Source organism: Felis catus, chromosome C1, assembly GCF_018350175.1.
Source record: "Felis catus isolate Fca126 chromosome C1, F.catus_Fca126_mat1.0, whole genome shotgun sequence".
NCBI lineage: Eukaryota > Metazoa > Chordata > Mammalia > Carnivora > Felidae > Felis > Felis catus.
In genome coordinates, this window is record NC_058375.1 from 8,573,486 (window position 1) to 8,598,366 (window position 24,881).

Sequence of the window (24,881 nt, forward strand, 5' to 3'; positions counted from 1 at the left end):
GCCCTGTAGCCCACGCCGTGGGCACCTGCGGCCACGCTCGCGACTCATGGAACCGCCCGCGCGCGCCCCGGGCTCCGCGAGTTCTCTGACGTCCCCGCGCCCTACCCGCCTGGGTCGTTAGCCCTCGCGGGAGGTCCCCTCCAGGTTCAAACCGGACCAGGCGGAGGACCTGAGGAAGACAGACGCCCGGAGGACGGGTCCCAGAGGCCAGGAGCACTGACCACCGGTTCTTTGGGGGGAAGAGGAGGGAGGCTCTGATGTCCCTAACTGGACAGGGATGGGGGTGGGTAGCCAGGGAGCAGAGGGTGGGAGTGAGGAGCACGCAGATGAACAGATGAACCCAGCCACGGGGCGGGGACACTAAAGGTAGGGATATTGTGGGTTGAGCTGCTTGAGATCTCCTTTGGAAAGAGGTGGGGGGCAGGTGGTCTTGGTTATGAGCATGCGCCTGGAATTAGCCCCTCCTCCATCCGTGGCCCCTCTGCAGCCACTGAGCTATAGGCTTTGGGCCGGGCACGGAGCCCCTTTAAGTTCCAGTTTCCTCATCTCTAGTTCTTAGGGTTAAATGACAGGGTGTCTCCTAAAGCTGCGTGATGTTTACCACGGTCAGTCGCTCGTTTTACACGGTGTAGAAGCCCCTGTTATGTGCCCAGCACTATTGCATGTGCTGCCAATACTGCAGGGGAAAAAAAAAATAACAGTGGCTCATAGACCCCTGGAGGGATAGGAGCAAACAATACTTTCTTTAGTCCGTTAGGTGGTGGCAAGTCATGGAGAAAAACCACGAAGGGTAAAGAAAGGACAGAGTGGAGAGGGTGCTAAAGTCTGGGAGAACAGTCATGGAAGGGCTCACTGCTGCGTTTGAGGCAGGCCTTGAAGGAGAGAGGGAGAGACAGTTCTAGGCAGCGGGGACAGCAAGTGCAAAGGCCCTGGGGCGGCAACATGCACAGCATTTTTGAAGGACAGCAAGGAGGCTGGTGTGTTTGTTGCAGAGAGAGCAAGGGGGTCTAGGGGTGAGGTCGATAAGGTAACTGAGGGCCAGATGATGCAGGACAGGGATCAGAAAACTTTTGTAAAGGCCTAAGAGTAAATGCTTTAGGCTTTGAGGCCCATAAGGTCTCTGTTGCAACTCCTCTGCCATTGGATCAAGAAAGCAGCCAGAGACAAGCCATTAAACCACTAGATGTGGCTGTGTTCCAAGACAACTTTACTTACGTAACAGGCACCCTGCTGTGGGACCTTGAAGGCAAGAGCTCAGCAAAGGAGGAACCAGCAGAGGTGACTGGGAAGGAGCTGGCAGGCAGGAGGGAGGAAAGGAAACCCAGTCAAAGGCCAAACTCAGCATATCGAGTAAAAGCAGGAAGCCTGAGTAATTGCAAGGCTCTCAACCTGCAAGGCAGGAAACTCAGGGCTCAGGAAGCAAGGAGTTCCGATTGCTCGTAAAGGGTTTTTATGGGATAAATACAGAAGTGATCTGGCTTTTAGAGCTGGTTGGGTGTCTAGTGGTCATTTTTATTTGGATCAGGGTGGCTAAGTCAGGGGGACAAGGACATCCAGAGAGACTTGAACAGGCATGAACAGACTTGGTGGTTGGGGGAGTGGCTGGTGACCTCTGCTGATTTCTGAGAAGAGCTGTGAGTTCCTGTAAGGTTAGGTTAAGTGTCCTTTATGCACCTGCGTTGACCTGTCTCCATTCTGTTCTTGATATAAGTGACTCCCTTTGCGTCTGGTTCGATACCCAGGAGGGAGCATCCTGGAGTCAGGGAAGCAAGGGGTCCCAGGAAGATGAGTGAGTGACAACTGTCCTGCTGTTGCTGCTGCCTTAAGAGAACCCAGGGCCGGCCAGGGGTGTGATGTCTCGGGGATCACCTGGAGGAAAGCAGCCTCGGGCAGGTGGGGGTGGGGTGCCGATTGCAGCGAGGCCAGCAGTTGGAGATGGGAGAGAAATAGGGGGACTTGGGAGAGATGACCTGGGACCTGAGGCTCAAGAAGGGTGGGGGTGGGGGTGGGGGTTTTGCTTTCTGTTTTTAATTTTTTTTAATTTTGTTTTTTAACCTTTATTTCATTTTGAGAGAGAGGCAGAGCGCGAGTGGGGAAGGGGCACAGAGAGAGGGGGACAGAATATCTGAAGCAGGCTCCAGGCTCCGAGCTGTCAGCACAGAGCCCGATGCGGGGCTCGAACTCATGGACCATGAGATCGTGACCTGAGCCGAAGCTGGATGCTTAACCGACTGAGCCACCCAGGCGCCCCTGCTTTCTGTTTTATAAAGTTGGAAGAAATTACCGCCTGCTTAAGTGCTCATGGGAATGACCTTGTAAAAAAGGGGGAAGTACTGATGGGGGAGTGGTTTCTGGAAGCAAGGACATGGCCCTGACCCACCATAGCCTGTGTCCCACCCCCCAAGCTCTGTGTCCAGGTTCAGGCCTGAGTCTGCCGTGGGGCTGTGGGGGTCATGGGTGCCTGTCTTGATGCCCAGAATGGCACCTCAGAGGCCAGTGGTGGCTCTGGGTGCTTTCCTTGGGGAGGTGAGATGGGATGGCCCCCAGAATGCAGGGGAAGGTCAGCCTGGGAACAGGACCGCACGGGATGGAGCGGGGAGTTGGGGGGAGGGCAGGTGGGGGGAGGCTGTGTCCTGGAAGCTGACCAGGAAGGAACACAGAGGCATTTCTCTTCTGTTGCCCTATTTTGTGAGTGCAACAGAAAGTAAGGTCTGCTGGGGGGAGAGGGGAGGGGAGAAGAGGTGGCAGGGGTTTGAGGACAGAGGGGAAAGTGTGAATTGGCGTCTAGGAGGGAGGGGGGAGGGAACTAGTCTCATTCTCCAGCAGCCTTTGCACCCACGTGGGATCAAAGGCGATCATTTGGAGCGAGGCTGTCGGTGCAGCAGTAGGGTGAAAACCAGTCATCAGTGTTGTGCAGAGAGAGGAGGGGCGCAGTCCAGGGGCGAGGTGTGCGAACGGGTGTTTTTACGCGGAGGGAAGGGAGAGACAGCAAGCAGCAAGGGACAGTCAGAGGTGGTGGGGCCAGAGGATGGGGCCTGATGGGGGAAAGACCACCGGCATGGGGCACTAGAAGGTGGGGGTGGGCTCCAGAACTGGAGCAGGTACAGTTATTTAGGATGCTAGAGCCTGGGGGCAACAGGGGAGTGGATGGCTGAGGTGGGACAAAGGGCAAGATGGCAGGAAAGGAAGAGGTCAAGGACTCCGCAGGCCAGGAGTGAGAGGCATCAGCCATGTGGACGGTGAGATCGCCAAGGACTGAGGCGTGTGTTGGCGACTGCCACAGTGAGCCAGAGCTGAAACCTTCAAGGAACGAGGGGATGGGGCCTGGACTGTTTTCGGTCCCGTTCAGCTTTGGGCTGCAGTGTTTTGGGGTCGGCGGGGAGAAGGAAGGAAGTGGTCTGAGAGAGCCCCCCCCACCCCAGGAGAGCTGTCTGGGAAGCAGGGGCCACAGAGAGGTCTGGGGTCAGTGTTAGAAGGAGGGGGTGCTGGAGGACATTCGAAAATCATCAGGGGAAGGTGGAGATATGGGGGCCTGACCAGGACAGCTGGGGCTGGGCCCCAGGGCAAGCAGAGGTGCGGACGAAGGGTATGGTGTGGACCAGGGCTGGGGTGTGGCCCGGTGGGAGCTGGGCATCCTGTCCTTGCCCTTCAGGACCTATCAGATCAAACAGGCCAGACCGCTGGCCTTAGTGTGGACCAAGGACGCCTCCGCCTTGGCTTTGCCCTCGAATCCATGGAGCTGAGACACGACGCCAGCCGCAAGGAGAACGTGCCCCCCAGGCCTGCGACGCCCCTGAGGCCAGGCAAGAGGCTTGGTGGGTCTGGGTTGGATGTGGCAGGAACAGGGTCCCCTCTCGCTATTGGCCCAGAGCTTCTTTTCCGCCAGGCCAGCCCAGGGCCTCGCTAATTCCAGAGGTTGACCGTACAGGGCCAGCTGGGCCGGGACGAAGTCTTCCTAGCCTGGGACGGAGGGAGAGTCAGGATGTCAGGAAGTGAGGCCAGGAAGAGGAGGACCAGGAGTGGGCCTGGCTCCCCCACCACCACCCCCCTGCTCAGGCGCTTGGCTACAGAGCCAAGGCTGGAAGCCGCTCCCAGACAAATTCAGATTCTGATGCACCTGCCAGTTTCTCCAAGTCCTAGCTGCGTGACTGTGGGGCAAGTTGCCAAACCTCTCTGGGCTTTAGTTCCTGTCTTCAAACGCACACCTCCTATGGCCCAGTATAGCTGCTAGGTCCCCAGGCGTTTCCTGGTCTCTGGCTGACGAATGGCCCCCGGAGCTGGGGAGACTAAGCCCCACCCTGAGTCACCCAGAGCAGCTCTCCTGCAGCTGTTTGCTGTGTGGGTCTTGGCCCTGACCCCCCGCGCTGCTTGCCCATCACCCCTGCCCAAGCCAGGAATCAGTCATCCTTGATTCTTCTCTTTCCTTCACGGCCCCCAGCCCCCCAGCCCCGAGCCTCCACGGCAGACCCGCTTCCACCTCCTTCTCTCCCCCATCCCTGACCCCAGCCCTGCCCTCTCTCACCTGGGATGCCCTCAACAGCCTCTTTACTGTCCCCCTGCTTCCCTCTGCCCTCCTCCCCCCTCGCACCCCAGCCCTGCTCCCTGCAGCCAGGCACCGAGTCAGACCACCCGTCAGTCCTGGCCCCCTCCTGCCTGGCATCCTGTCTCTGACCCGCTCCCCCCAACCCACCCGAGCACTGACCACTGCGTCCGCCCTCGGCTCACGACTCTGTCCTCTCTTAAGAGCGACGGAGATTTCCGAAGAGCAGAGGTGTCGGCCAGGGCAGCGGACATGGCCGGTGGGTGCGCGAGTGCCCGGCTGAGAGGGAAGGGCCTGCCACCATACGCTCCCCAGGGGCAGAGCGGCGCCAGGAGCCCTGCCGGGTCCAGACCAACCTGGCCGGCGCAAGCCTCGTCCTGAAGGATGCAACTGGCCGGCTGGTGAACTCAGGCTTGCAACAGCAGAGCAACCTGCAGACCCCGGCCGGCAGGCCCCAGGGGAGAGCCCGAGAGCTTGTCGTCCAGCAGAGTAACCTGAGCATAAGGGGGACCAGCTTGGCCGAAGGCAGGAGTCACCTCAGCCCCCGCCTCCGCTCAGAGCTTCAGGGCAGCTTCTGGCCCCACCCGATACCCCAGGGAAGCCCTCTATCCCGAGCGTCACTGGCTAACCCACCCTCCAGCCTGAGACAGTCCCGGTGGCTGGGCACAGACACCCCCTGCCCAGACGTCCAGCCCGCTGCAGGCTTCGCCTTTCTCAGTGGGCACACACTTCCAGGCTCCGGACCCTGGTGTGTCCTGGGGAACTGGCCCCCTAGGCTCATGGGGGAGCCCCTCACCCTGGAGGACCTGACTGTCCCGGTCCAGAGCCAGGCTCGGGCCCCATCCCAGACTGCCATCCACCAGCTGCTGGCCTCTGTGCGACACCTGGAGCACGAGGTAGCCCGTCTCGGGTGCCGGGCCTCCCAGGAACCCCCAGGCCCTGCTCACCGGGACCCCTGGACCAGCAGTGGCCGGGCCCTCCCTGCCCACCGCCAGCCCGGCCAGCCTGTTCTTGCTTCCTGGGAGGGGAGGGAGAAACCCGTGCGAGGCCTCAGGGAAACTGCGGATTTCCCAGGGACACAGGGGGCCCAGGCTGGCCTCTCGGGCGGTCGGGCAAGCAGTAAGCCTGCGTCACCGGAGGCCACGCTGAGGATGCCGACAGGGGATTTCCTCGACCCTAAGCAGGGGGCCCTTCTGGCCAACCCCGCGAGGCAAGGAGAGAACTTCTCCCCGGGGCCTACGTATGGCAGCAGGCCGAAGAGGGACCCCCGGCTCCCTCCAGGGGTGGGTAACAGGGAAGCCAGACCCTGCTCTGCAGCTTGCTCCGGTGCTGCCCGGGGCGGCCCACCTGGGCAGGAAGGAAGGGAGGTGGCCCTGCAGGAGCTGGTCGGCAAGGAGGAGGAGAGGACAGCTTCCTGCCCACCAGATGCAGCCCCAGCAAGGAGCGCCCTGCAGGTAGAGGCCAGAGGAGGCCGGGCGGGGGAGCCGGGGGACCTCAGGAGTGCTCCCAGGAATTCTCTTTGCCGGCTGGCCACCGCTCGCCTGTTACGCTCCCCGCCCCGAGGAAGGGAGGCCGGGGACAGGCAGGCTTGGTGTCCCGCCCTGCTTGCTCTTCAGCCTGAGAACCTCGTCCTGTTCTTTTGCTTTCCAAGAACAAAGCCCGAAACGTTGGGAGCCTGGAGTCCGGGACGGCCCGGTGAGGCCATGGGCTGTGGGGGTGCGGAGGGGGGTGGACAGCTGCTCTCCAAGTTGCCTGGGCCAGTGGAGACGAGCCCCTGCTGGAGGGCAGGCCCTGGGCGGGGGCAGATCCACACAGGACTTAAGCGGGGAGGGGACTTCCTTCACCCTGTCCCTGCTGGGGGGTGTTTCAGATGTTTCAGAGCCTGGTGGCATCGGGTGCGGAAGCGACGGGCCGTGGCTGCGGCGGTGGCCCTGGGCCGCCGCCGGCTGTTGTGCAGGGGCCTGCGGGCGCTTCGGTGGGCACTGCGGCTCCGGGAGGCCCAGCTGGAGGTGGCATGGAAGCGACACACTCAGGCCCTGCTGGCCCAGAGCTTCCGAAAGGTCCGGGGCCTCCAGGTTGGGCCGTGGGGAGGTGACGAAAGGCTGGTATGTCTGGGGAGGAGGCCACCTGTTTTATACCTCCTGAGTGATCAGCAGTACAGCGGATGGTGGCCCGCCCAGACACGTGACCCAGCTCTGCCCGAGTTCAAATCCAGCCTCCGCTACTTTCTTTTTTCCACAAATTTTTTGCTGCGTGGCTTTGGGCAGGTTACTTAACCTCTCTGTGCCTTCATGTCTTTAGCCACGAAATGGGATAAAAATAATAGTACATGCCTCTCGGGATTGTTGTGAGGTTAAATTAATAAATACAAAGGACCTAGGACCCTACTTAGCACATAGCAAGCACTCTGCCAGATGAGTAGCTGCTATGTTTTTCTAACCGTTAGCCAGCCAGGACTGGGAGGGCACGTCTGTGGTCTTCCCTCCTTGGGAAAGGAGTGCTCTGGGAGGGCCCAGCTCCAGGTTTTGCCCCCCAAGGAAAGCGCTGCATTTCTCCATGCGTTCATTAATTCCCAAGGTAGTCTATAGGTTAAGACCGGAGACTTTGGAGTCTCACAGAAATGTCCCACTCCTGCCCACCATTGGGGCACATTTGAGGCTATGGCCCACATCCTTCTTTCCCTTCTCTCTTGCCCCAGTGGAGAAACCAGACTCTGCAGCAGAAGCAAAGGCAGCCCCGCGTCCAGGCTGGGCCGGGATCCCCACCGTCTGGGACGGGCCAAGGCCAGAGCCCCTCAGGAAGGGAGCCAGGGGCAGACCCTGCCTGGAGAAGCAGGTAGTCTGGGACACCCCAGTGGTCAGTTGGTCAGTGTGGCCTGGGCGGTGCTGGTGGCCTTCCCTCCCCCCGCTTCCTGCCTCAGTGTCCCCTTCTCGACTCCCCCACAAGAGAATGAGGATGACACCAGCAGATGTGGACAAAGATCTCTGCGCAAGTATGTCCACTGCAACATTATTTATACTAGTAAAAACCTCAAAACAGCCTAAATGCCCGACAGCGATTGAGAAAATTACGGTTTCACAACGTGATGAGCATTTGGCGACCGTTCCGTGTGACGTTTGTCAAGACTTTAAAATTTTCTCCCCGTTCTTTTTTGGTAAATTTTTCGCATCTAGTGTCTTTTATTGGTGTTATTTCTAATTTTAACAGTCATGCGTGCTTGCTTTGAAGAACATTCCAAATGGTTGAAAGTTTCATCCCTCTCCCCATGTAACCCCCTTCCTAGAAGTAGTTTCACGGGTATTTGCGTAGAATTTTTGCTGACGAGGAAAAATGGTTATGATGACGTTAAATGGGGGGGGGCGGAGAATGAAAATAGTGTGTAAGATATGTTTTCTGCACGTGAAACAGTACAGAAGGAAAAATCTGTTGCTCGATGAGTTAGCGCTATGGAACTGCTCACTCAGAGATGGTTAAGGTGGTTAAGTTTTATGTTTGGTGTATTTTACTGCTGTTAAGAATGAACATAAGTAGGGGCGCCTGGGTGGCGCAGTCGGTTAAGCGTCCGACTTCAGCCAGGTCGCGATCTCGCGGTCCGTGGGTTCGAGCCCCGCGTCGGGCTCTGGGCTGATGGCTCAGAGCCTGGAGCCTGCTTTGGAATCTGTGTCTCCCTCTCTCTCTGCCCCTCCCCCGTTCATGCTCTGTCTCTCTCTGTCCCAAAAATAAATAAACGTTGAAAAAAAATTAAAAAAAAAAATGAACATAAGTAAATATTTCACACCCCCCCCCAAAACATGCTAAGATAAGCAGGTTGTGCTTATCTCCTGAGCGGTGGAATTCAAGTTGACTCTTTTCTTCTCTCTTCCCTCAATCTTCCACCATAGGGGTGTACTGGTTTGTTTTTATTCCTCGTTTGCAAATTAACTAGATGTGCTTGACATCATTATTCCAATAGCATTTGTTTTATTTTATTTATTTAATGTTTATTTTTAAGAGAGAGAGAGACGGAGTGTGAACAGGGGAGGGGCAGAGAGAGAGAGAGGGAGACACAGGATCCGAAGCAAGCTCCAGGCTCCGAGCCGTCAGCGCAGAGCCCGACGCGGGGCTCGAACCCCCCAACTAAGCCACCCAGGCGCCCCGCTGATAACATTTATTTTAACACACGTTTGTTGCAAGAGCCCAAATAGCACTGAAGAGAAGGGAGCAGAAACAGAACCTCCCTGCAGACTGCTTAGATAATCGGGGTGAAATGAGACGGGGGTGGGGGAAGGCCAGCTCAGCGCATCCTCAGGGTGGCCGGGTTGGGACTGTGCGCTCTCCCTCTGATGCCTGGGCATCGGTTTCTCTCTGGGCAACTTTACTCTCAGTCCAGGGAGTCAGAGGGAGGAGGCCGGAGCCTGGCCGGGACCAGATGGAGGCGATGGAGAAGTACAGATGCTTCAGGCCTTGCAGCAACTGGCTGGTGAGCCATGGGCCTGCAGGGGAAGCAGGGGAGAGGGAGCTGAGCCCCCACACTGGGCAGGGCAGGGGGTCCTGAGCGAAGGTCTGCTGAGCATCTACTCAGACGGCTTTTTGGACATGATCTCATGTGAGCCTTGGGGGACCCGGGCGAGGCACTGTGCCTAGTTTACGGACGGGGAACTGAGGCACAGAGAAGTTAAGTGGCCAGCTGGAGGACACGCAGTATGAGAGGCGCACGTCCTGCATTGGTGCCACCGATGCTAGTTCGGGTCCAGCCCAGGCTTGCATGGTAGAACCAGGAAGTCCCTCAGACATCCCTCACTCACAGGGAAACTGAGGTCCAGAGATGGGGAGCAACATGGCCGCCTCCTGTCCCTGAGTCTCCCCACTCACTCACTCTCTCTTCTTGCTCTCTCTCCTCGCTTTCCAGGCTTCCTCTTATGGTGCCATCAGAAGGAATGGGCCAGGCAGGAGAGGAGGGTCCAGGGAGAGGCCTCCCGGGCCACGCTGAGGACTCAGAGGAAGGGGAGACCCCCCCAGGCCTGGTGCTCTCATGCTGCAGACGCACCCAAGATGGCCTCTCTGGACACCCAGCAGCAGAGAGCCTGGCTCGGCAGGTAGGGAGAAGGGGAAGAATGTGGAGTGGGGACCCCTCTCCTGGACGCAGAGGCTGGGACGCAGCTGGGAGGTACCGTTTGAGTCCGTTCTTGACTCCTGGTATCCAGAAACAGTGATAAAAATAAGAAATGAAAACAGCTGCGGTTTGCTGAGAGCCGAAGGCACCTCCCCGGAACTCTGGGATTTGGTCCAAAGCAAAGCTCAGTGGTGGTCCTGCCCCCCGCCACCCTGGAGGAACCATGGCAGTCACAGAGGGTGTGCTCCAGTCCCGCTGAGTTCAGTGTTGCGAAAGGAAGGAACACAGATCTGTAAGAGGGGTTTTCTCTGGTTAACCTTTTATTATGGGACATTTACATCTTATACAAAAGGAGAGAGAGAGGGTGTCTGGGTGGCTCAGTTGGTTGAGTGTCTGACTTTGGCTCAAGGCCATGATCTTGTGACTTGTGAGTTTGAGCCCCCGCGTCGGATTCTGTGCTGACAGCTCAGAGCCTGGAGCCTGCTTCGGATCCTGTGTCTCCCTCTCTCTCTGCCCCTCCCCTGCTCATGCTCTGTCTCTCTCTGTCTCAAAAATAAAATAATAAAAATAAAAAATAAATTTTTAAATAAAATTTAAAAATTAGAATAGATACTAAACCCCAGGGTCCCCATCACCCAGCTGCAAGAAAATCACCTCCTAAAAACTCATTTTATCTGTACCCCAACTGTTTCCCCCTATGTTATTTTAAAGCAGGTCCCCCACATCATAGCGTCTCATCTGTAAGTACTTCTGTAGCATCTCTAAAAGATGGGGACTCTTTTCAATGACATAACCACAATGCCACGATCACCCCGAAAAATGGACAGTCATTCCTTAACACCAGAGAATATCTGGTCAGCATTCAAATGTTCAATTGTTTTTTATAGGTATGCATTCTCTTATAGTTTCTTTGAACTGGGATCTAAATAAAGTCCACATGTTACAGTCTTTGGAAACGATCCCAAAATAAGAAATACAAAATATTTTGAGGGGGTGGTCACTCACCAGAATATGTGTCCAGCTTCCTAAATGACAACCCAGAAGAGGCCGGCATTCATTCAAACTGTGTTTTTATTTATTTATTTATTTATTTATTTTAATTATTTTTTTTTTCCAAACTGTGTTTTTAAAGAATCAGTTTCTTTTCCTTCTATTGTACCCAAATAGTGCTTGATTAATGGGGACTTTTTTTCTGACAGCCCACAGACTACTTATAGAAAATACTAGTTGTTGAAACATTAAATTTAATATTTTCTCTTTGGAGTACTTGAAGAATTAAAATAGATATTGGGGGGGGGGCCTGGGTGGCTCAGTTCCAACTTCAGCTCAGGTCATGATCTCACCGTTTGTGGGTTCTAGCCCTGGGTTGGATTCCAAGCTGACAGGGACAGCCTGTTTCGGATTCTCTCACTCTCTCCCTCGCTCTCTCTCTGCCCGTCCCCAACTCGTGCTTTTTTCTCTCTCTCAAACTAAATAAATAAACGTTAAAAATAACATAAAATAGGTGTTAGAATTTGCAGTGTTCATTAGATTCACTTAAGATATGATCTATTGCCTTCAAAAAATAAAGAAAGGCAACATGTTAAAGTTGGCTGGAATCTTTAGCAGGCTCCACACTTACCATGGAGCTTGACTCCGGGCTCTCTCCCACGACCCTGCAGTCATGACCTCAGCCGAAATCCAGAGTCAGATGCTTAACTGACTGAACCACCCAGGCGCCCCTTATTATGGGGTCCCCCCTAGTTTTTTTCTCTGCAGTTTATCTGTTGAGGAAACCAGGCCGCTGGTCCAATAGAGTTAACCCGTCGATGTCTGCATCCTGCTGACTGCATGTCCCCCCAGTGCGGTTTTCATTTTTCATATATATATTTTTAAGTTTGTTTGTTTGTTTGTTTGTTGAGAGAGAGCTCAAGGAGCAGAGAAAGAGAGAGCAAGACTCCCAAGCAGGTTCCACAGTTAGTGCAGAGCCCAAAGTGGGGCTCGAATCCACAGCCTGCCAGGTCGTGACCTGAGCCAAAATCAAGAGTCAGATGCTGGGGCGCTCAGCTAGTTAAGCGGCCGACTTTGGCTCAGGGCACGATCTCCCGGTTGGTGAGTTCGAGCCCCGCATCCGGCTCTGTGCTGACAGCTCAGAGCCTGGAGCCTGCTTTGGAGTCTGTGTCTCCCTCTCTCTCTGCTTCTTCCTCACTCGTGCTCTGTCTCTCAAAAATAAACATTAAAAAAAAAAAGAGTTGGATGCTTAACCGACTGAGCCACCCAGGCATCCCCCCTCCCTCCACACACACACCGCCAAGTGCAGTTTTCCATGAGATCTTTGAGTGAAGGTTGCTGAGCTAGACTGGGGTTCAGCGGAGACGTGAGGCTGGGTGCTTGGCCGGTTAGTTGAGGGAGAGCCGGCAGGAGAGCGCCAGGCGAGGGAACAGCACAGGCAAAGGCCTGTGACGGAGGAGCATGAGAAGCGCAAAGGACACCAGTCAAGTTGGAGCCCCGCGGTCCAGGGTGGGGGCCGTGCCGGGGCCAGACCTTGTGCGGCCTTGTGGGCCGTGCAGAGTAGCTGACATTTTGTCCTAAGAGCGAGGGGGCAGTCACCGGACGATTTCAGCAGGGGAGCGAGATTGACCGCGTTTGAGATTTGAAAAAGATCACTCTGGCAACTGAGCAGCGGCTGTCTGGAGAGCCGTTGCAGGGGGCCGGGCAGGAGGCTGCCAAGGCCATCCGGGCACCCAGAGGCCCGGGTGTGGCGGCCTGAGCAGGTGGCGCAGTAAGTCCTTACAGCTGCCCCATTTTACATACGGGAAGCCTGAGGCTCTGAGAGGTGAGGCGGTGTGGGGCAGGCGGCTGTTGCTGCAATCATCGCTCTTAGTACCAGCACCTTCTCTCGGCTCCCCAGGTGCTTTGGGGCCTGGCAGCAGTTTGTGCAAAGAGGGGCCCGGTACCGGGACCGCCTGGCTCACCGCCGGGCCAGGACCCTGAGGATATGTCTGCAGCAGTGGGTGCGAATGAAGCAGCTCCAGGCCTCAGATGGAGCGAAGGTGACCCAGCTGTCCCTCTGCCGGCAGAAGGCAGGTGAGCAAGCGAGTGGCGGGCGGAGGGGCTCCCTTTCCCTCCCACCCCAGCAAACAGCGTCACCTAAGCTCCGTCTGTGATGGGCCCCAGTTGAACCGATGGCTTCTTGGGATGGGGGATGGTGACGCAGGGAGCTTTCTGGGGGGGGGGTGCAGTCTGACGGGCGCGGGAGGGTCCAGGCGGGGTCCCTGGAGTGGGCAGGCTGTGGCTGGGCCCCATTCTCACCCCCAGTCGTGAGCTTCTCTGGACAAGGGACTTTGTTCTGTCTTCTACCAGAGGAGGATGTGGTCCCTGCTCTCAGGAAGCTCCTGGTCTGGGGGACACACAGACCTTGTCCCCCACCCCAAAATCTGAAAGGGAAAGATGGGGCCTTTGAGGGGAGGATTTGGAGGCAGTGGGAGGAGGCAGTGCCTGGGAAGGGAAGGGTCCTCAGGAGGGGCAGGGGGAGGTGAGGCAGCAGCCGCTGTGACAGCCTCTGTGACTGCCGTGGGTTCCACCAACAGATTTGGGTGGAAGGAGGTCACTGGGGACGGGACTGATTCATCCCTCGACTGCTTCTCAGGGAACGTGGCCCTCTGCAGCTCAGCCCCTGGCGTGGCCACAGCCCAAGGCCTGGGGACGATGGCCCAGGTGCAGGGTGGCAGCTCCCTGCGGGAAGCCTGCCGGAGACTGGCCCTCCGCCGGGCGCTGCTGCTCTGGAGGACGAGGCTCTCCCAGCGTCGGAAGGCTGAGTAGGTGTCTGCGAGCCTGTGGCCCGGGGCTGGGCCTGGGGATGCGTACAGGGTGGGCACGTGAGCAGTGCCCAGCACTGGCAGGAGTGCCCCATAGGGAACAGGCCAGACCCCGCTCTTCCTCGTGGCACACTGTGGTTCCCAGCAGGTGTGGGACTGGGGGGAGGTGGCCCAGGGACCTGGAGCAGAGAGCTGCAGGAGCCACGGGGTAGCAGGGGACACAAACACAGACTTCTCCCCGAGGGGCTGGAACCCTGATGAGGGAGGTCGGTTTCTTGCTCGTCTCCCGGCCGGGTGGGAGCCCCCCGGGTGGCAGGAACCGTGTGTGTCTCACCTCTGTCCCCCAGTGCCTGGCAAGTGTCTGACACGTCAGAGGCATGGGAAAAATCCTGTAAGGGAGTAAGTGCCCCCATCTGCCTCATTATACAGTTAGAGAAACTGAGGCTCCGCGGGTCGAACAGCTTGCTCTAAATCACGTTGTGAAGTAGGAGCAAGAAGGCCCCCGTTGCTTGTCCACAAGACAGTCGCGGCCGGGATTCAGGGTCCCCGGGATGGTCGCGGTGGGTGAGGGGGGTGGAGGGGGTCAGGAGGGACCAGCTGCATCGATGATACGACAGGTGGAACGTAAACCAACAGTTGTAGGGATAAGAATTCTGTCACTGAACGCCACATGCCTAGCATCCATTATCCCCCCACCCGCTTGGTCCACTGGGACCCTCAGTCTCTTGTAATGTACCCCTAGAACTCTCGGGAAAGTCAGTTCACCGTGATCTCCCAGAAGGCAGCTTTCCCTCCTCCAGTCCATCCTCTACCCTTTGGGCATCAGGGAGCAGTCCATATCTATCTACAACATGGCTGGGGCTACCCTGTGACCTAGAAGGAGTATTTGGGGGTGCCTGGGTGGCTCGGCTGGTTAAGCGTCCGACTCTTGATTTCGGCTCAGATCTCTCTGAGTTCAAGGCCCACGTCGGGCTCTGTGCCGACGGCGAAGAGCTTGCTTGGGGTTCTGTCTCCAACTCTCTCTGCCTCTTCCCCACTTGCGCATGTGCACACACACCCTCTCTGAAAAATAAATAAACATTACAATAATTGTAGAAAAGAAAGAAAATAAAATGAGTATATGGAACCCACGTCTTCTGCTATTTGGAGTTTGGGGAAATGACCTTTCACCAGGCCTCAGTTGCCCTGTCTTCCTAACTGAGCAGCGGCAGAAGTGGTTATACCTGTGGCCTCTTGAATCTGGGGGCCTGGGGCCTGGGGTGCAGCTCCGTACCCATCAGGAGTGTGGCAGGGATCAGCCAGGTGATGCAGGCGTAGCAGTGGTCTCAGCCCGAGAGGCTCACGAGGGTCACTCTGGAAGCTATGGGAAAATTAGGAAGCCCAGGCCGCGCCTAGGTTGTTAAGTCAGAGACTCTGGGGCTGGGATCCCAATGGGCCTCAGTACTTCCCAGGACTCCCCAAGAGTCCCACGTGCAGCTGGCTTGAGAGGTGGTGCTCTAGCCTTTGTTTGGCACGAGGTGGCTCCCTTCCAGCTCAGCACTTTTGCAGGGACCCAGCTGGGGGGTAGGACCTGCTTGGGGCCCTGGGACTCACCTGCCCCTTCCTGTAGCTCCTTCCTCCAGGGCATGCGGCAGCAGATGATTCGGCGTATCCTGAAGGGCTGGTGCCTGAGGGCCTGGGGTCCAGGCACCCCATCAGACAGTGCCAGGACCACCTTGGCCCCGGAGCTCCTGGGCAGCATCCCGGGCGGGGAGGACTTGCTGGGCTGCAGCACACCCCGAAGCTCACTAGAGAAGGTGAGGGGCCGGGGGTGGGGATGGGCTAGGGTGGCAGGTGGGAGGAGAGGGTGGGGACGGAGCAGGGGCCCGGGGATCCAGGACTCCATCCCTCCTTCCCCAGGTTTCCGGGGCCCCCACCCTCCTGGAGACGCTCCGGCTGAGCTTTGTGTGGGCAGCTGGGCGGCAGCAGAAGAGGCGGTGCCTTCTGCTCTGGCACGTGCGGGCACAGCAGTCCCGGAGGGCAGCGAGGTGGCACCGGTGTACTCTTCGGAGGCGGTAGGGACCCCTCCCCTTGATGGATGAGCCATGCTGCCCACCACTCCATAGACATCCTGTCTCCCACCCCCCTTCCCATCAGTCCTTGCCCTTCACCGCTGCATCCCTTTGGGGTCTGCATCCTAGAGGGCTCCCATCTCACACCCCCAGACTCAGATCCTCTGGACGTCTCCTGCCCTCTTGGCCTGCCCTGCTGACAGGGAAGGGGGCCTGAGGCACTCTACGGGGTAATCGTTTCTCCCAGAGACTTCGTAGCTGTGGCTCATTCATTTATTCATTCGTAGCACGATGCTTAATTAAGGGTCGGTCTGCCTGGGTTCTAATCCCAGCTCTGCCCCTTGCTGGCTGGCTGTGTGATCTTGGGCAAGTTGCTTAACCCCTCTGAGTCTCCGTCTCTCCATCTGTTCAGGGATAATAATAGTACTCCAATGGGAATCGACAAGGTAGGGGCCTGTAATCCCCTAGCACAGTACCTGGCACATAGCAATGTTTGTCACCAGTGGCTGAGCCCCAGGACTTGGCGCTGGGGTCCGGGATCCCATTTTATCCCTACCGCCTGTCACCGTGACACTCAGAGTAGCGTTTGAGCGGTCCGGCCCCCAGCAGCCCGCCCTCCCCCAGGATGGAAACAGGGAGAAGAGTCACCTGAAGCTCCCGACGGAGGGGAGGGCTGGGAGAGCCTGGGGTGGCCGTGCCCATCCTCAGGGTGGGCTCTCTGCTTCCTAGCATCCTTCTAGGCTGGAGCCACTGGGCAACAGCCCAAGGGGCCCAGAGAGAGCTGGCTGTTGGCTGGGCCTGGGATCGGAGCTGCAGGGCCGCGCTGGGCTTGTGGCGGCGGCGGCTGGCGCAGAGGCTGCAGGCGGAGCGGTGCGTTCGGGCCCGGGGTCGCACACTGGTCCGGGGCGCCCTGCACCGCTGGCACGGCTGCTGGCAGAGTGAGTCAGGGCCTGGGTCCGGGCCCCCGAGGCTGAGAGAAGGGCCAGGGCTCATCAGGGCGACCCGGGATTTTGTGTCCTCCCGCACAGAGTCCGGTGATGGGACGTCCACAGAGCTCACCCGGGATGGGGAGGGGCAGAGCAGAACCTGGGGGCGTGGACACTGTGAACACTGCCCTTCCATTCCCCGGCTGTGTGGACCTTACACAAGCCACTTAACCTCTCCGAATCTCAGCTTACTTAGCTGGAAGATGGGAAGCGTAGCAGCACCCTCCTCAGGGGGCAGTTGTGGGGACACTAGGAGACCATCCCTGCACAGTGTTTGGCTCAGAACCCAGCTCCTCGCGGATGTTCCGTCGTCCTCGCCTCCGTCCTCATCCTCATTATCCTCACCTGGCCTTCAGGAGTCATGGGTCTGAGCACTGAGTCATGGTGCCCTCAGAGCCCAACATGGGAGGTGGGGATCGTTGGGGGCCCTTTTCGAGGGGGCTTCCCACTGCACAGATGCATCGTATCGATGGCCTGGCAGGTGGGGACCCGGTGGTTCTGGAGAACCCCTGTCCTGTTCACCGAGGACAGCTGCTGCTCTAGCCCACTTGCTGCCCCGTTATGCTGTCCCGGTGTTGTCAGACCTAGCTTTCAAAGAAAAGCTGAAAGTCTGGATTTTAACATGAATTCTCCTGATTCCTAAACATTGCCAAGAAACGAAAAACAGCGAGTTGGGTTGGTCTGGTCATCACTGGACACGTGTAACCGAAGCATTTATCTATCTATCTATTGTTTAACCTTTATTCATTTTTGAGAGACAGAGAGAGACACAGCACGAGCAGGGGAGGGGCAGAGAGCGAGGGAGACACAGAATCCGAAGCAGGCTCCAGGCTCCCAGCTGTCAGCACAGAGCCCAACGTGGGGCTCGAACCCACGAACCGCGAGATCATGATCTGAGCCACAGTTGGATGCTTAACCGACGGAGCCACCCAGGCGCCCCATAACCCCCAATGGTTAGGGGGCCTCCTCTGTCTGCATTTGGCTGAGGAGGGCCCCACAGTCACCCGGGGCCAGAGGGGCGAGGCTGGGATGAACACGCAGTGGCATTTCAGCCTCTCTCTGGCCACAGGGCGGCAGCTCCTGCACGAAAAGTACCAGCAGTGGGTGCAGGTGCAACTCCAGGGCCTGAGGAGGTCCGTGTTCCGGGACTGGCGACGGGCAGCAGCTCATCAGAGACGCACAGCGGCCCCGCCAGAGCAGCCCCTACTGCAGAGGTGGGTGGGCCTTGCTGGTCGGGGGATGAGGGTCACATCCTCTCTGGAAGAAGCAGGGAGAGAGCCCGGAAGGAGCCAAAGAGCCACGACCACCGACCGTCTATCACCTGCTTTGTTTGAGTGGTGGTGGTGGGGGGGGGGGTGGTGGCAAGGCTTTAACTCCACCCGATGCCCTGATGAGCCCCAGGTCTCCGACTCCCGACCGGGTCAGTCCTTTGGTTTCAGAGGACATGGTAAAGATGGGGGAATTCAGCTCCTCAAACACCCACCATATCCTGTGCTCCAATACCACGTGTTGTTCAAACACAGGCAAGCTCTCCTCTATACCATTGCCAAAGGAGTGAAATCTTGAACAGAGATGTTCTAGTAAAACGCCTATACGTCATTCGTGCGTATTTAAAAGCAGAGCGGGGGGCGCCTGGGTGGCTCAGTTGGTTAAGCGGCCGACTTCGGCTCAGGTCATGATCTCGCGGTCCGTGAGTTCGAGCCCCGCGTCGGGCTCTGTGCTGACAGCTCGGAGCCTGGAGCCTGTTTCAGATTCTGTGTGTCCCTCTCTCTGACCCTCCCCTGTTCGTGCTCTGTCTCTCCCTATCTCAAAAATAAATAAAACGTTAAAAAAAATTAAAAAAAAAAAAAAAAGCAGAGCAGGCCGATGACGCCTCTTCCCACTGTTCAGCCACAAATACCCCGACGTTCACGGTGTCCACACACGGGCCGCCGGCCACAGACCGCCGAGCGGCTGACTCCTGGGCTTTCACCCCTGAGCAGTGGACACTGTTTTTCTGGCCCCTCCTGGAGTGGGTGCTGTGCTCCCCTCACTGACCTCCTGCCCCGGAGTGGGCTTGTGAAGGGAGACCAGGCCTGGCTGCTCCCCCGATCGCACTGGGACTGACTGGGACTGGACCCCACATCCACTGGGTTCCCGCAACCTCCCGGAGAGCCCCTGCCGCCCTGAGTCAGTTGGCTCCTGCAGCAGCTCTTAAAAAGCCAGCACTTTGACCTGTTACACGTGGGTCCGTGCATTTTTAATTTTTTTAGTGTTTATTTATTTATGAGACCGAGAGGGACAGACCATGAAGGGAGCGGGGGTGGGGGAGGTCAGAGAAAGGGAGACACAGAATCCAAAGCGGGCTCCAGGCTCCGAGCTGTCAGCACAGAGCCCCGACGCGGGGCTCGAACTCATGGACTGTGAGATCATGACCTGAGCCGAAGTCGGACGCCTAACTGACTGAGCCACCCAGGTGCCCCAGGATCCGTGCGTTTTTTTTAAGGTGCAGGGTTGTATGTGCAAAACCACGTATTACCTCGGACATTGTGGAGGGGATTTGCAGGTGTGATCTTGAATTGTGACTTCTGACTCTGGAAGCCCGCCGGGCCCCTCCTCTGCTCCTGTTTTGCAGCCATTTCCAGGCCCCGTGTGGAGTTGCGAGAGACACAGCGGTGTTCCCAGCCACCAGAGCCTTCCGGGATGGCCTGAGAAGGGCCCTGGGGACCACATTTTCCATGTGGCGGGAAGCCGGAGCAGCCAAGGCCTGGGCACAGGAGCAGCACGTGGCCCGGGTCCCCGTGGCCCACTGGAGAAGCCGTGCACGGGGGGGCCCGACGGACCAGCAGCTGAGGAGGTGAGTGGCTCTGGGCCGGCGCTGCAAGGCCCACCGGCTGGCGGAAGAGAGGGCAGCTCTGTGCTGGACGCGGTGGGTGCATGGGTCCCACCCACGCTGAGTCAGCAGAGCCCATGCCGCCCAGAAGCTGAGCGCCAGGTGGGTGCCCACGGCCCGCGGGCAGCCCCACACTGTGCTTCTAGCTGGGTTTGTTTTTGAGGTCTTGAGCTTGTTTGGGGCACAGGTAGAAGGTATTTGGTGGCTGGTGACGGGGCTTCGGAGGCGGGGGTCAGAGGGAGAGGTGATCCCAGCCGCTGGGGCTAGTGCTGGGGTCCAATTCCAGGCCTGCGCTTCCCAGCAGTGTGACCCCTCTTTGGGCAAGTCTCTAACTTGAAAGGTCCAAGGAAGAGAACAGGCCTGCCTTACAGACATACCGCACGCAAATGCTCAGTTCAGGGGTCAGAAACACAGCAGGTGCTCAACAGACAGTGCTCTTTCTTGTGAAGGAGGGGGAGGAGCAGTGTGGCCGCAGGACTACCCACTCTCTGTCCCCTCAACGGGGCGCTTGTCCCCGGCGCGTGATGTTCTGCAGCTTTCGGTGCCTGTTCCAACCGGATCTCCCCAGAAGAGGGATGAGGGGAGGAGCACTGGCAGGGGCTTGGCCTGGGGCAGGGGAGGGCTCCCTACAGCCCACCACAAACATGGGCTCCTGCCTCTCTCCCAGGGTCCTAGAGGCCTGGGCCCAGGCAGCAGCCAGGGCCCGTGTCCAGGGAGCCGCCATCACCCAGTTCCGGCAGGCTGCGTCCAGACGCCTCCTGTGGACCTGCTGGGCCCAGTGGCGGGCAGTGCTGCTCAGTGGGCAATTGGAACCACAGGAGGCAGAGGCCCAGGAGGCCTGCCCGGTTGACCACAGGCAGCGGCCCGGGGTGGCCAGCAGAGGGCGCCTCCTAGCACTGATGGACACTCCAGCCCCGTGGAAGCAGGTGAGGTAGCCTAGGTGGGGTGGGAGGTCCAAAAATGACCTGAGGGCCAGTGGCCTCACAATCAGCTTGTTTCAGCCCAAGGTGGCAAGCGTGGCTGGATGCTTATCCGGGGGCCCACCGACCTTGGGGACAACACCCCTACCTGGTTGTGGGACAGTCTCCTGGCTCTGGAAGACTGCCATCTTTGGGCCCATCAGCCAGTGCCAGCCCAGTGCAGATCTGCCCCAAAGACAAATGCTCTGGGCACCATCTACCAGGGAGACGGGCACCTAAACTCATACATGTCACGGTGCAACCTAGATCTAGATGGGTGCAGGGGAACAGGAGCAACTAGCAAGTCCTTTTTATTCTTTATTGGAAAAATTACGCATGGTCACTACGGGGAAATCAGGAAATATAAATGGAAAAAAACAGTTTCTTTCATAACCCTCTCCACCCAAAGATAAACCACCAGTCAGTCACTCTTCAGACCAGAAGCAGTTGGTTCTGTGGGTACCTGGCTGGCTCAGTCGGTAGAGCATGTGACTCTTGATCTCAGGGTTGTGGGTTTGAGCCCCACATTGGGTATAGAGATTACTTAAAAATAAAGAAAAAATTGGGGGGCACCTGGGTAGCTCAGTTGGTTAAGCATCCAACTCTTTTTTTTTTTAATTTTTTTTTTAACGTTTTATTTATTTTTGAGACAGAGAGAGACAGAGCATGAACGGGGCAGGAGCAGAGAGAAAGGGAGACACAGAATCGGAAGCAGGCTCCAGGCTCTGAGCCATTAGCCCAGAGCCCGACGCGGGGCTCGAACTCACGGACTGCGAGATCGTGGCCTGGCTGAAGTCGGATGCTTAACCGACTGCGCCACCCAGGCGCCCCAAGCATCCAACTCTTAATTTCGGCTCAGGTCATGATCTCACAGTTCATGAGTTTGAGCCCCTCATCTGTCTCTGTGCTGACAGCACAGAGCCTGCTTGAGATTCTTGCTTTCCCTCTCTCTCCCCACCTCTCTCTCAGCCCCTCCCCAGGTCGCACATGTGTGCTGTCTCTCTCTCTCAGAAATAAAACATAAAACATTTAAACAAAATTTTTTTTCAATTTTAAATATCTTTAAAAGAAAAAAAGCAGTTCTGACACTAGCAAATGGCAGCAAGAGCTTGATGGCAAACAGGACTGATTCAAAGCCACAGTGAGAGCCGGGGACAAGGAATAACACAGCATAGCAGCCTTGGGACGTGTCACTGGAGGACACACAGCCCCAGAGTTACCGGCGAGACACTTAGTGTTCCTAAAAAGGAATTGGAATCATCAAGAATCCTGTTTCAGAATGCTAGGAGGCATAAAATAAATTCTAGAAAGAGTCTAAGAAAAAAGATTAAATTGTTTTTTTTAAATGGAATAAGGGGCTAGCTTGGCTATTTGCAGAATCCGTGTATTCACACGTATAGGGCTCTGGTAACAGCAGATTCTGGGGTTTCAGAGTATTTTATTTCTAGATCTGTGTCACAAGACAATTTTATTTTCAGAGTGTGCTTAAGAATATTAACATTCCGGGGGCGCCAGGGTGGCTCAGTCAGTTGAGCATCCGACTCTTGGTTTTGGCTCAGATCATGATCTCAAGGTTTGCGGGATCGGCTCCCACGTCGGGCTTTGCGCTGACAGTTTGGGGCCTGCTTGGGATTCTCTCTCCCCTTCTCTCTCTGCCCCTCTCCTGCTCGCCCGCACTCTCTTCCAAAATAAATAAACATTAAAAAAAAATTTTTTTTTAATATATTAACATCCTGGGGTGCCTGGGTGGCTCAGTCGGTTAAGCGCCTGACTCTTGATTTCGGCTCAGGTCACGATCCCAGTGTCATGAGATGAGCCCCGTGTTGGACTCTGCCCTGTGAGTGGAGCCTGCTTAGGATTCTCTCTCCCGCTGGCTCTCTGCCCCTCCCTAATTCGTGCGAACGTGCACGTACTCTCTCCAAATAAACATTTAAAATAAATAAATTAACTCGTTATCGTTCCATTCTTATCGGCAAAGGCAGGCGGGGATCCCATTTGCTGGTGGAGAAACAGGCATATGGAAACCAAAAGTAAATGAGAACTAGGGTGCTTGGTTCCAGGCCTCTCCTTTCTAGCACATGAACGCACGCAGCCAGGCAGCCCTCCCCCGTCGACACGAGCAGGTCTTTTGACACCTCATGGTGCAGAGGCCTTCGGACAGCCCCTGGCCTGTAGTCGAGTAGAAGCTGGGGCTCAGGCTCTGGAGTCACACTGCTCCCGAGACAGGGGGCCTCAGACAAGTAATCTCATTCTGTAAAGGCTAAGTGGGGGCGGGGAGGGGGGCAACCTGCTCACAGGCTGTGCTAGCACCGGTACGCTGTCACCAGGTGGCGGCTGTTACTGGCCTGCCCTCCGCTTGAATTTCCAGCCTCGCTGGGGAGGACGGGGAAGAGGCTGTAATGTGTACCGATGGCCATGCTACACCTTCTCCGTCTCCCCCTGGGAGCCCCAGGGCTGCTCAAGAGCGGGAGGCCCTGCTTCTGGGGCAGGACAGGAAAGGATCCTGCCAGGTCGCCTGAGTGCCAAGGGGTGCAAACCCCTCGGGTTCAGGTTTTGCTCTCCGGCTGTTCCCTCAGACCCACCGCTGCAGGACGCGGCCCAGCCCAACGCGGCACCACGGCCGCGGTGGACCGAAGGAGCAGAGAGAGACGTCCTGGGCTCAGAGTAAGGAGACCTGCCCCTGGGGTCCATCATCTCGCAGGCCTGGAAATCAGCTTCCGGCAAGGTGGCAAATCCGTTCTGTGTACTTATTCTTTATTAACCTCTTCTTTCCAGGTGACAGAGAGCCTCCCCTCTGCCGTGCCTTCCAGGTCCAGCTGCAGTGGCCCGGACGCACCAGCCAGGCCCAGGGCCCGCCGCCCGGAAAACCAGGAGGGGACTGCAGCTCTGAGGCCAGTGTCCTCAGAGGCCAAGGCATGGCCGCTGAGAGGCAGCTAGGGTAAGATCAGCTGCGCGTGCGTGCGGCAGGGCCCCGGGGCTTGCCTGAGCCACGGCCGGAGCTGGGCTCTGCCTGGCCGGCGCTCATTCCTGGAGGATCCTGGGGGATCCGTGGCGCTGCCCTTCTTCTACCTGGTCACGAAGGGCTCGTGATGGTCTGGGCTGTCGGGGTGCTCAGCAGGGCCTCACCCCACCAGGAGGAGATGCCTGCGGCGCTGGCACCTTGAGGCCTTGCTTCGCCGGCTGCAGGGCTCCCAGCGGGCCAGGTGCCTGGCGGCAACATGGCAGCACTGGGTGGACGCTCAGGGGGAGGAGCAGCTGGCACGGACGCTGGTGAGCAGGCTCAGCCCCCCCACCCCCACTCCCCCTCCCAGCCTTGTGCTGATCTCTCAGCTCATCTCACCTCAACCCTAACCCCTAGAAATGAAGTCTCCCGAAGCATCTTGGTCTGCATCCGTGGGGTCAGGCGACGGGATCTGCGTTAACACACCTCAGGGGATACCCCCGTCCCCGCCCCATCACGGCCCCTCTGCCCTGTGCCGCTGGGGTGTAGGGGGAAGACGTGGCAGAGGGGCGGCGGGCCAGCTTGGGGCCTCACCACCTGTCCCCACAGCTCAGGCAGTGGCACCTGAAGCGGGCCTGGCGCGTGTGGCGGCGGCGAGTCGTGCGGCTGCGGGCGGCTCGGCGACTGCAGCAACAGGAAGGCGGCCGGGTCCTTTCCCAGGTACTGGGGGGCACCCCCCCCCGGCAGGGTCCTTTCCCAGGTACTGCGGGGCACCCCCCCCCCGGCAGGGTCCTTTCCCAGGTACTGGGGGGCACCCTCCCCCCCCCCGGCAGGACTTCCCAAACTAGGGCCACACCTGGACATTTCTGAGCTGGGGGCCCCTTCGTGTCCCGTGGAGGAGTCAGTTCCTTTGAGAAAACACAGCTTGGATTCTGACTTGGCTGCTGGCCGTGTGCTCAGCCCAGTCCTACCCTGCCACTCAGCGTGGGAACAAGGCTCAGTCACAGCACAGCTGCCACTCAACGCTAGCCCACGCTGGGTATGGGTCCCCGGGTGCCCACTCCCTCATCTGCCCCACTCAGAACACAGCTCCCCAGATCACAGATCAGAGCTGTTCTGAGCCTCTGCATTTGGCCTGGGGCAGAGCCGGCTGAGTAGCTGGGGCGGAGGGAGGGATCTCCTATTCCCTCTGGGGACAGAAGGAGCTGAGCACAGGCATTGGCCCAGCACAGACAGCACTGACCCGGGAGGGGGCCAAATAGCCTTTCCTTTCTCCTCTCTGGCTCCAGGCCTTTGAGAAGTGGTGCCAACAGCTGGCAGCCAGGGGCCGGAAGAGAGGAGCCACCAGCAGCCCGGTACCCCCTGAGCAAGGCGGGCATCGGGACCCTGGGAGCAGGCTGGAAGCTGCTGGGGTGGACGTGGGCGGGGCAAGGGGCCCAGCTGCAGCTGCGACTTGTTCCCATGGAAAGAAAAACAGAACTGTGCCCAGCCTTCCTAAGTAAGGAGCCACGTCCCACCCATCCGGGGAGTGCAGGCTCAAGCCACCAGGCGCTCATCCACAGCCTGGGGACAGAGCTCTGAAGGACAATAAAACACCCTCCTTGGTCCTAGCTGCTTCTCTTGCTCAGTCTCTCCTAAGGGCT

At 57.9% G+C, this 24,881-nt stretch overlaps 1 protein-coding gene and 1 non-coding gene across 12 annotated transcripts; both read left to right on the forward strand.

The window, feature by feature from the left end:
• On the forward strand, nucleotides 1-24,848 carry CC1H1orf167 (chromosome C1 C1orf167 homolog). 11 transcript variants are annotated; one of them, XM_045035101.1, is made up of 22 exons: nucleotides 3-226; nucleotides 1,223-1,278; nucleotides 1,712-1,893; nucleotides 3,653-3,815; nucleotides 4,745-5,994; nucleotides 6,192-6,235; nucleotides 6,411-6,600; nucleotides 7,239-7,375; nucleotides 8,905-8,999; nucleotides 9,429-9,615; nucleotides 12,523-12,698; nucleotides 13,261-13,429; nucleotides 15,039-15,225; nucleotides 15,329-15,483; nucleotides 16,210-16,418; nucleotides 17,536-17,680; nucleotides 19,081-19,302; nucleotides 20,006-20,264; nucleotides 22,874-23,235; nucleotides 23,432-23,567; nucleotides 23,848-23,958; nucleotides 24,528-24,848. In XM_045035101.1, the coding sequence occupies exons 4-22, from the start codon at nucleotides 3,734-3,736 to the stop codon at nucleotides 24,738-24,740; spliced, it is 4,329 nt and encodes a 1,442-aa protein (XP_044891036.1). In that variant the 5' UTR covers nucleotides 3-226; nucleotides 1,223-1,278; nucleotides 1,712-1,893; nucleotides 3,653-3,733; the 3' UTR covers nucleotides 24,741-24,848. The 11 variants fall into 11 exon arrangements, with proteins under 11 accessions (XP_044891040.1, XP_023113902.1, XP_044891036.1 ...); XM_045035100.1 differs by having other exon boundaries at nucleotides 1,712-1,789; XM_045035103.1 differs by lacking the exon at nucleotides 1,712-1,893.
• Nucleotides 20,759-20,831, forward strand: TRNAK-CUU. Its single transcript has one exon. It is a non-coding gene; the product is annotated as a tRNA-Lys (tRNA).
• Nucleotides 24,849-24,881: the final 33 nt, after the last annotated feature.

Bases quoted from the DNA above. Each gene is read 5' to 3' on its own strand.
- CC1H1orf167 (XM_045035101.1), top strand. From the start codon at position 3,734: ATGGAGCTGAGACACGACGCCAGCCGCAAGGAGAACGTGCCCCCCAGG. The intron at 12,699-13,260 runs GTGAGCAAGCGA...ACTGCTTCTCAG, and splicing joins CCTCTGCCGGCAGAAGGCAG to GGAACGTGGCCCTCTGCAGC. The intron at 13,430-15,038 runs GTAGGTGTCTGC...CCCTTCCTGTAG, and splicing joins TCCCAGCGTCGGAAGGCTGA to CTCCTTCCTCCAGGGCATGC.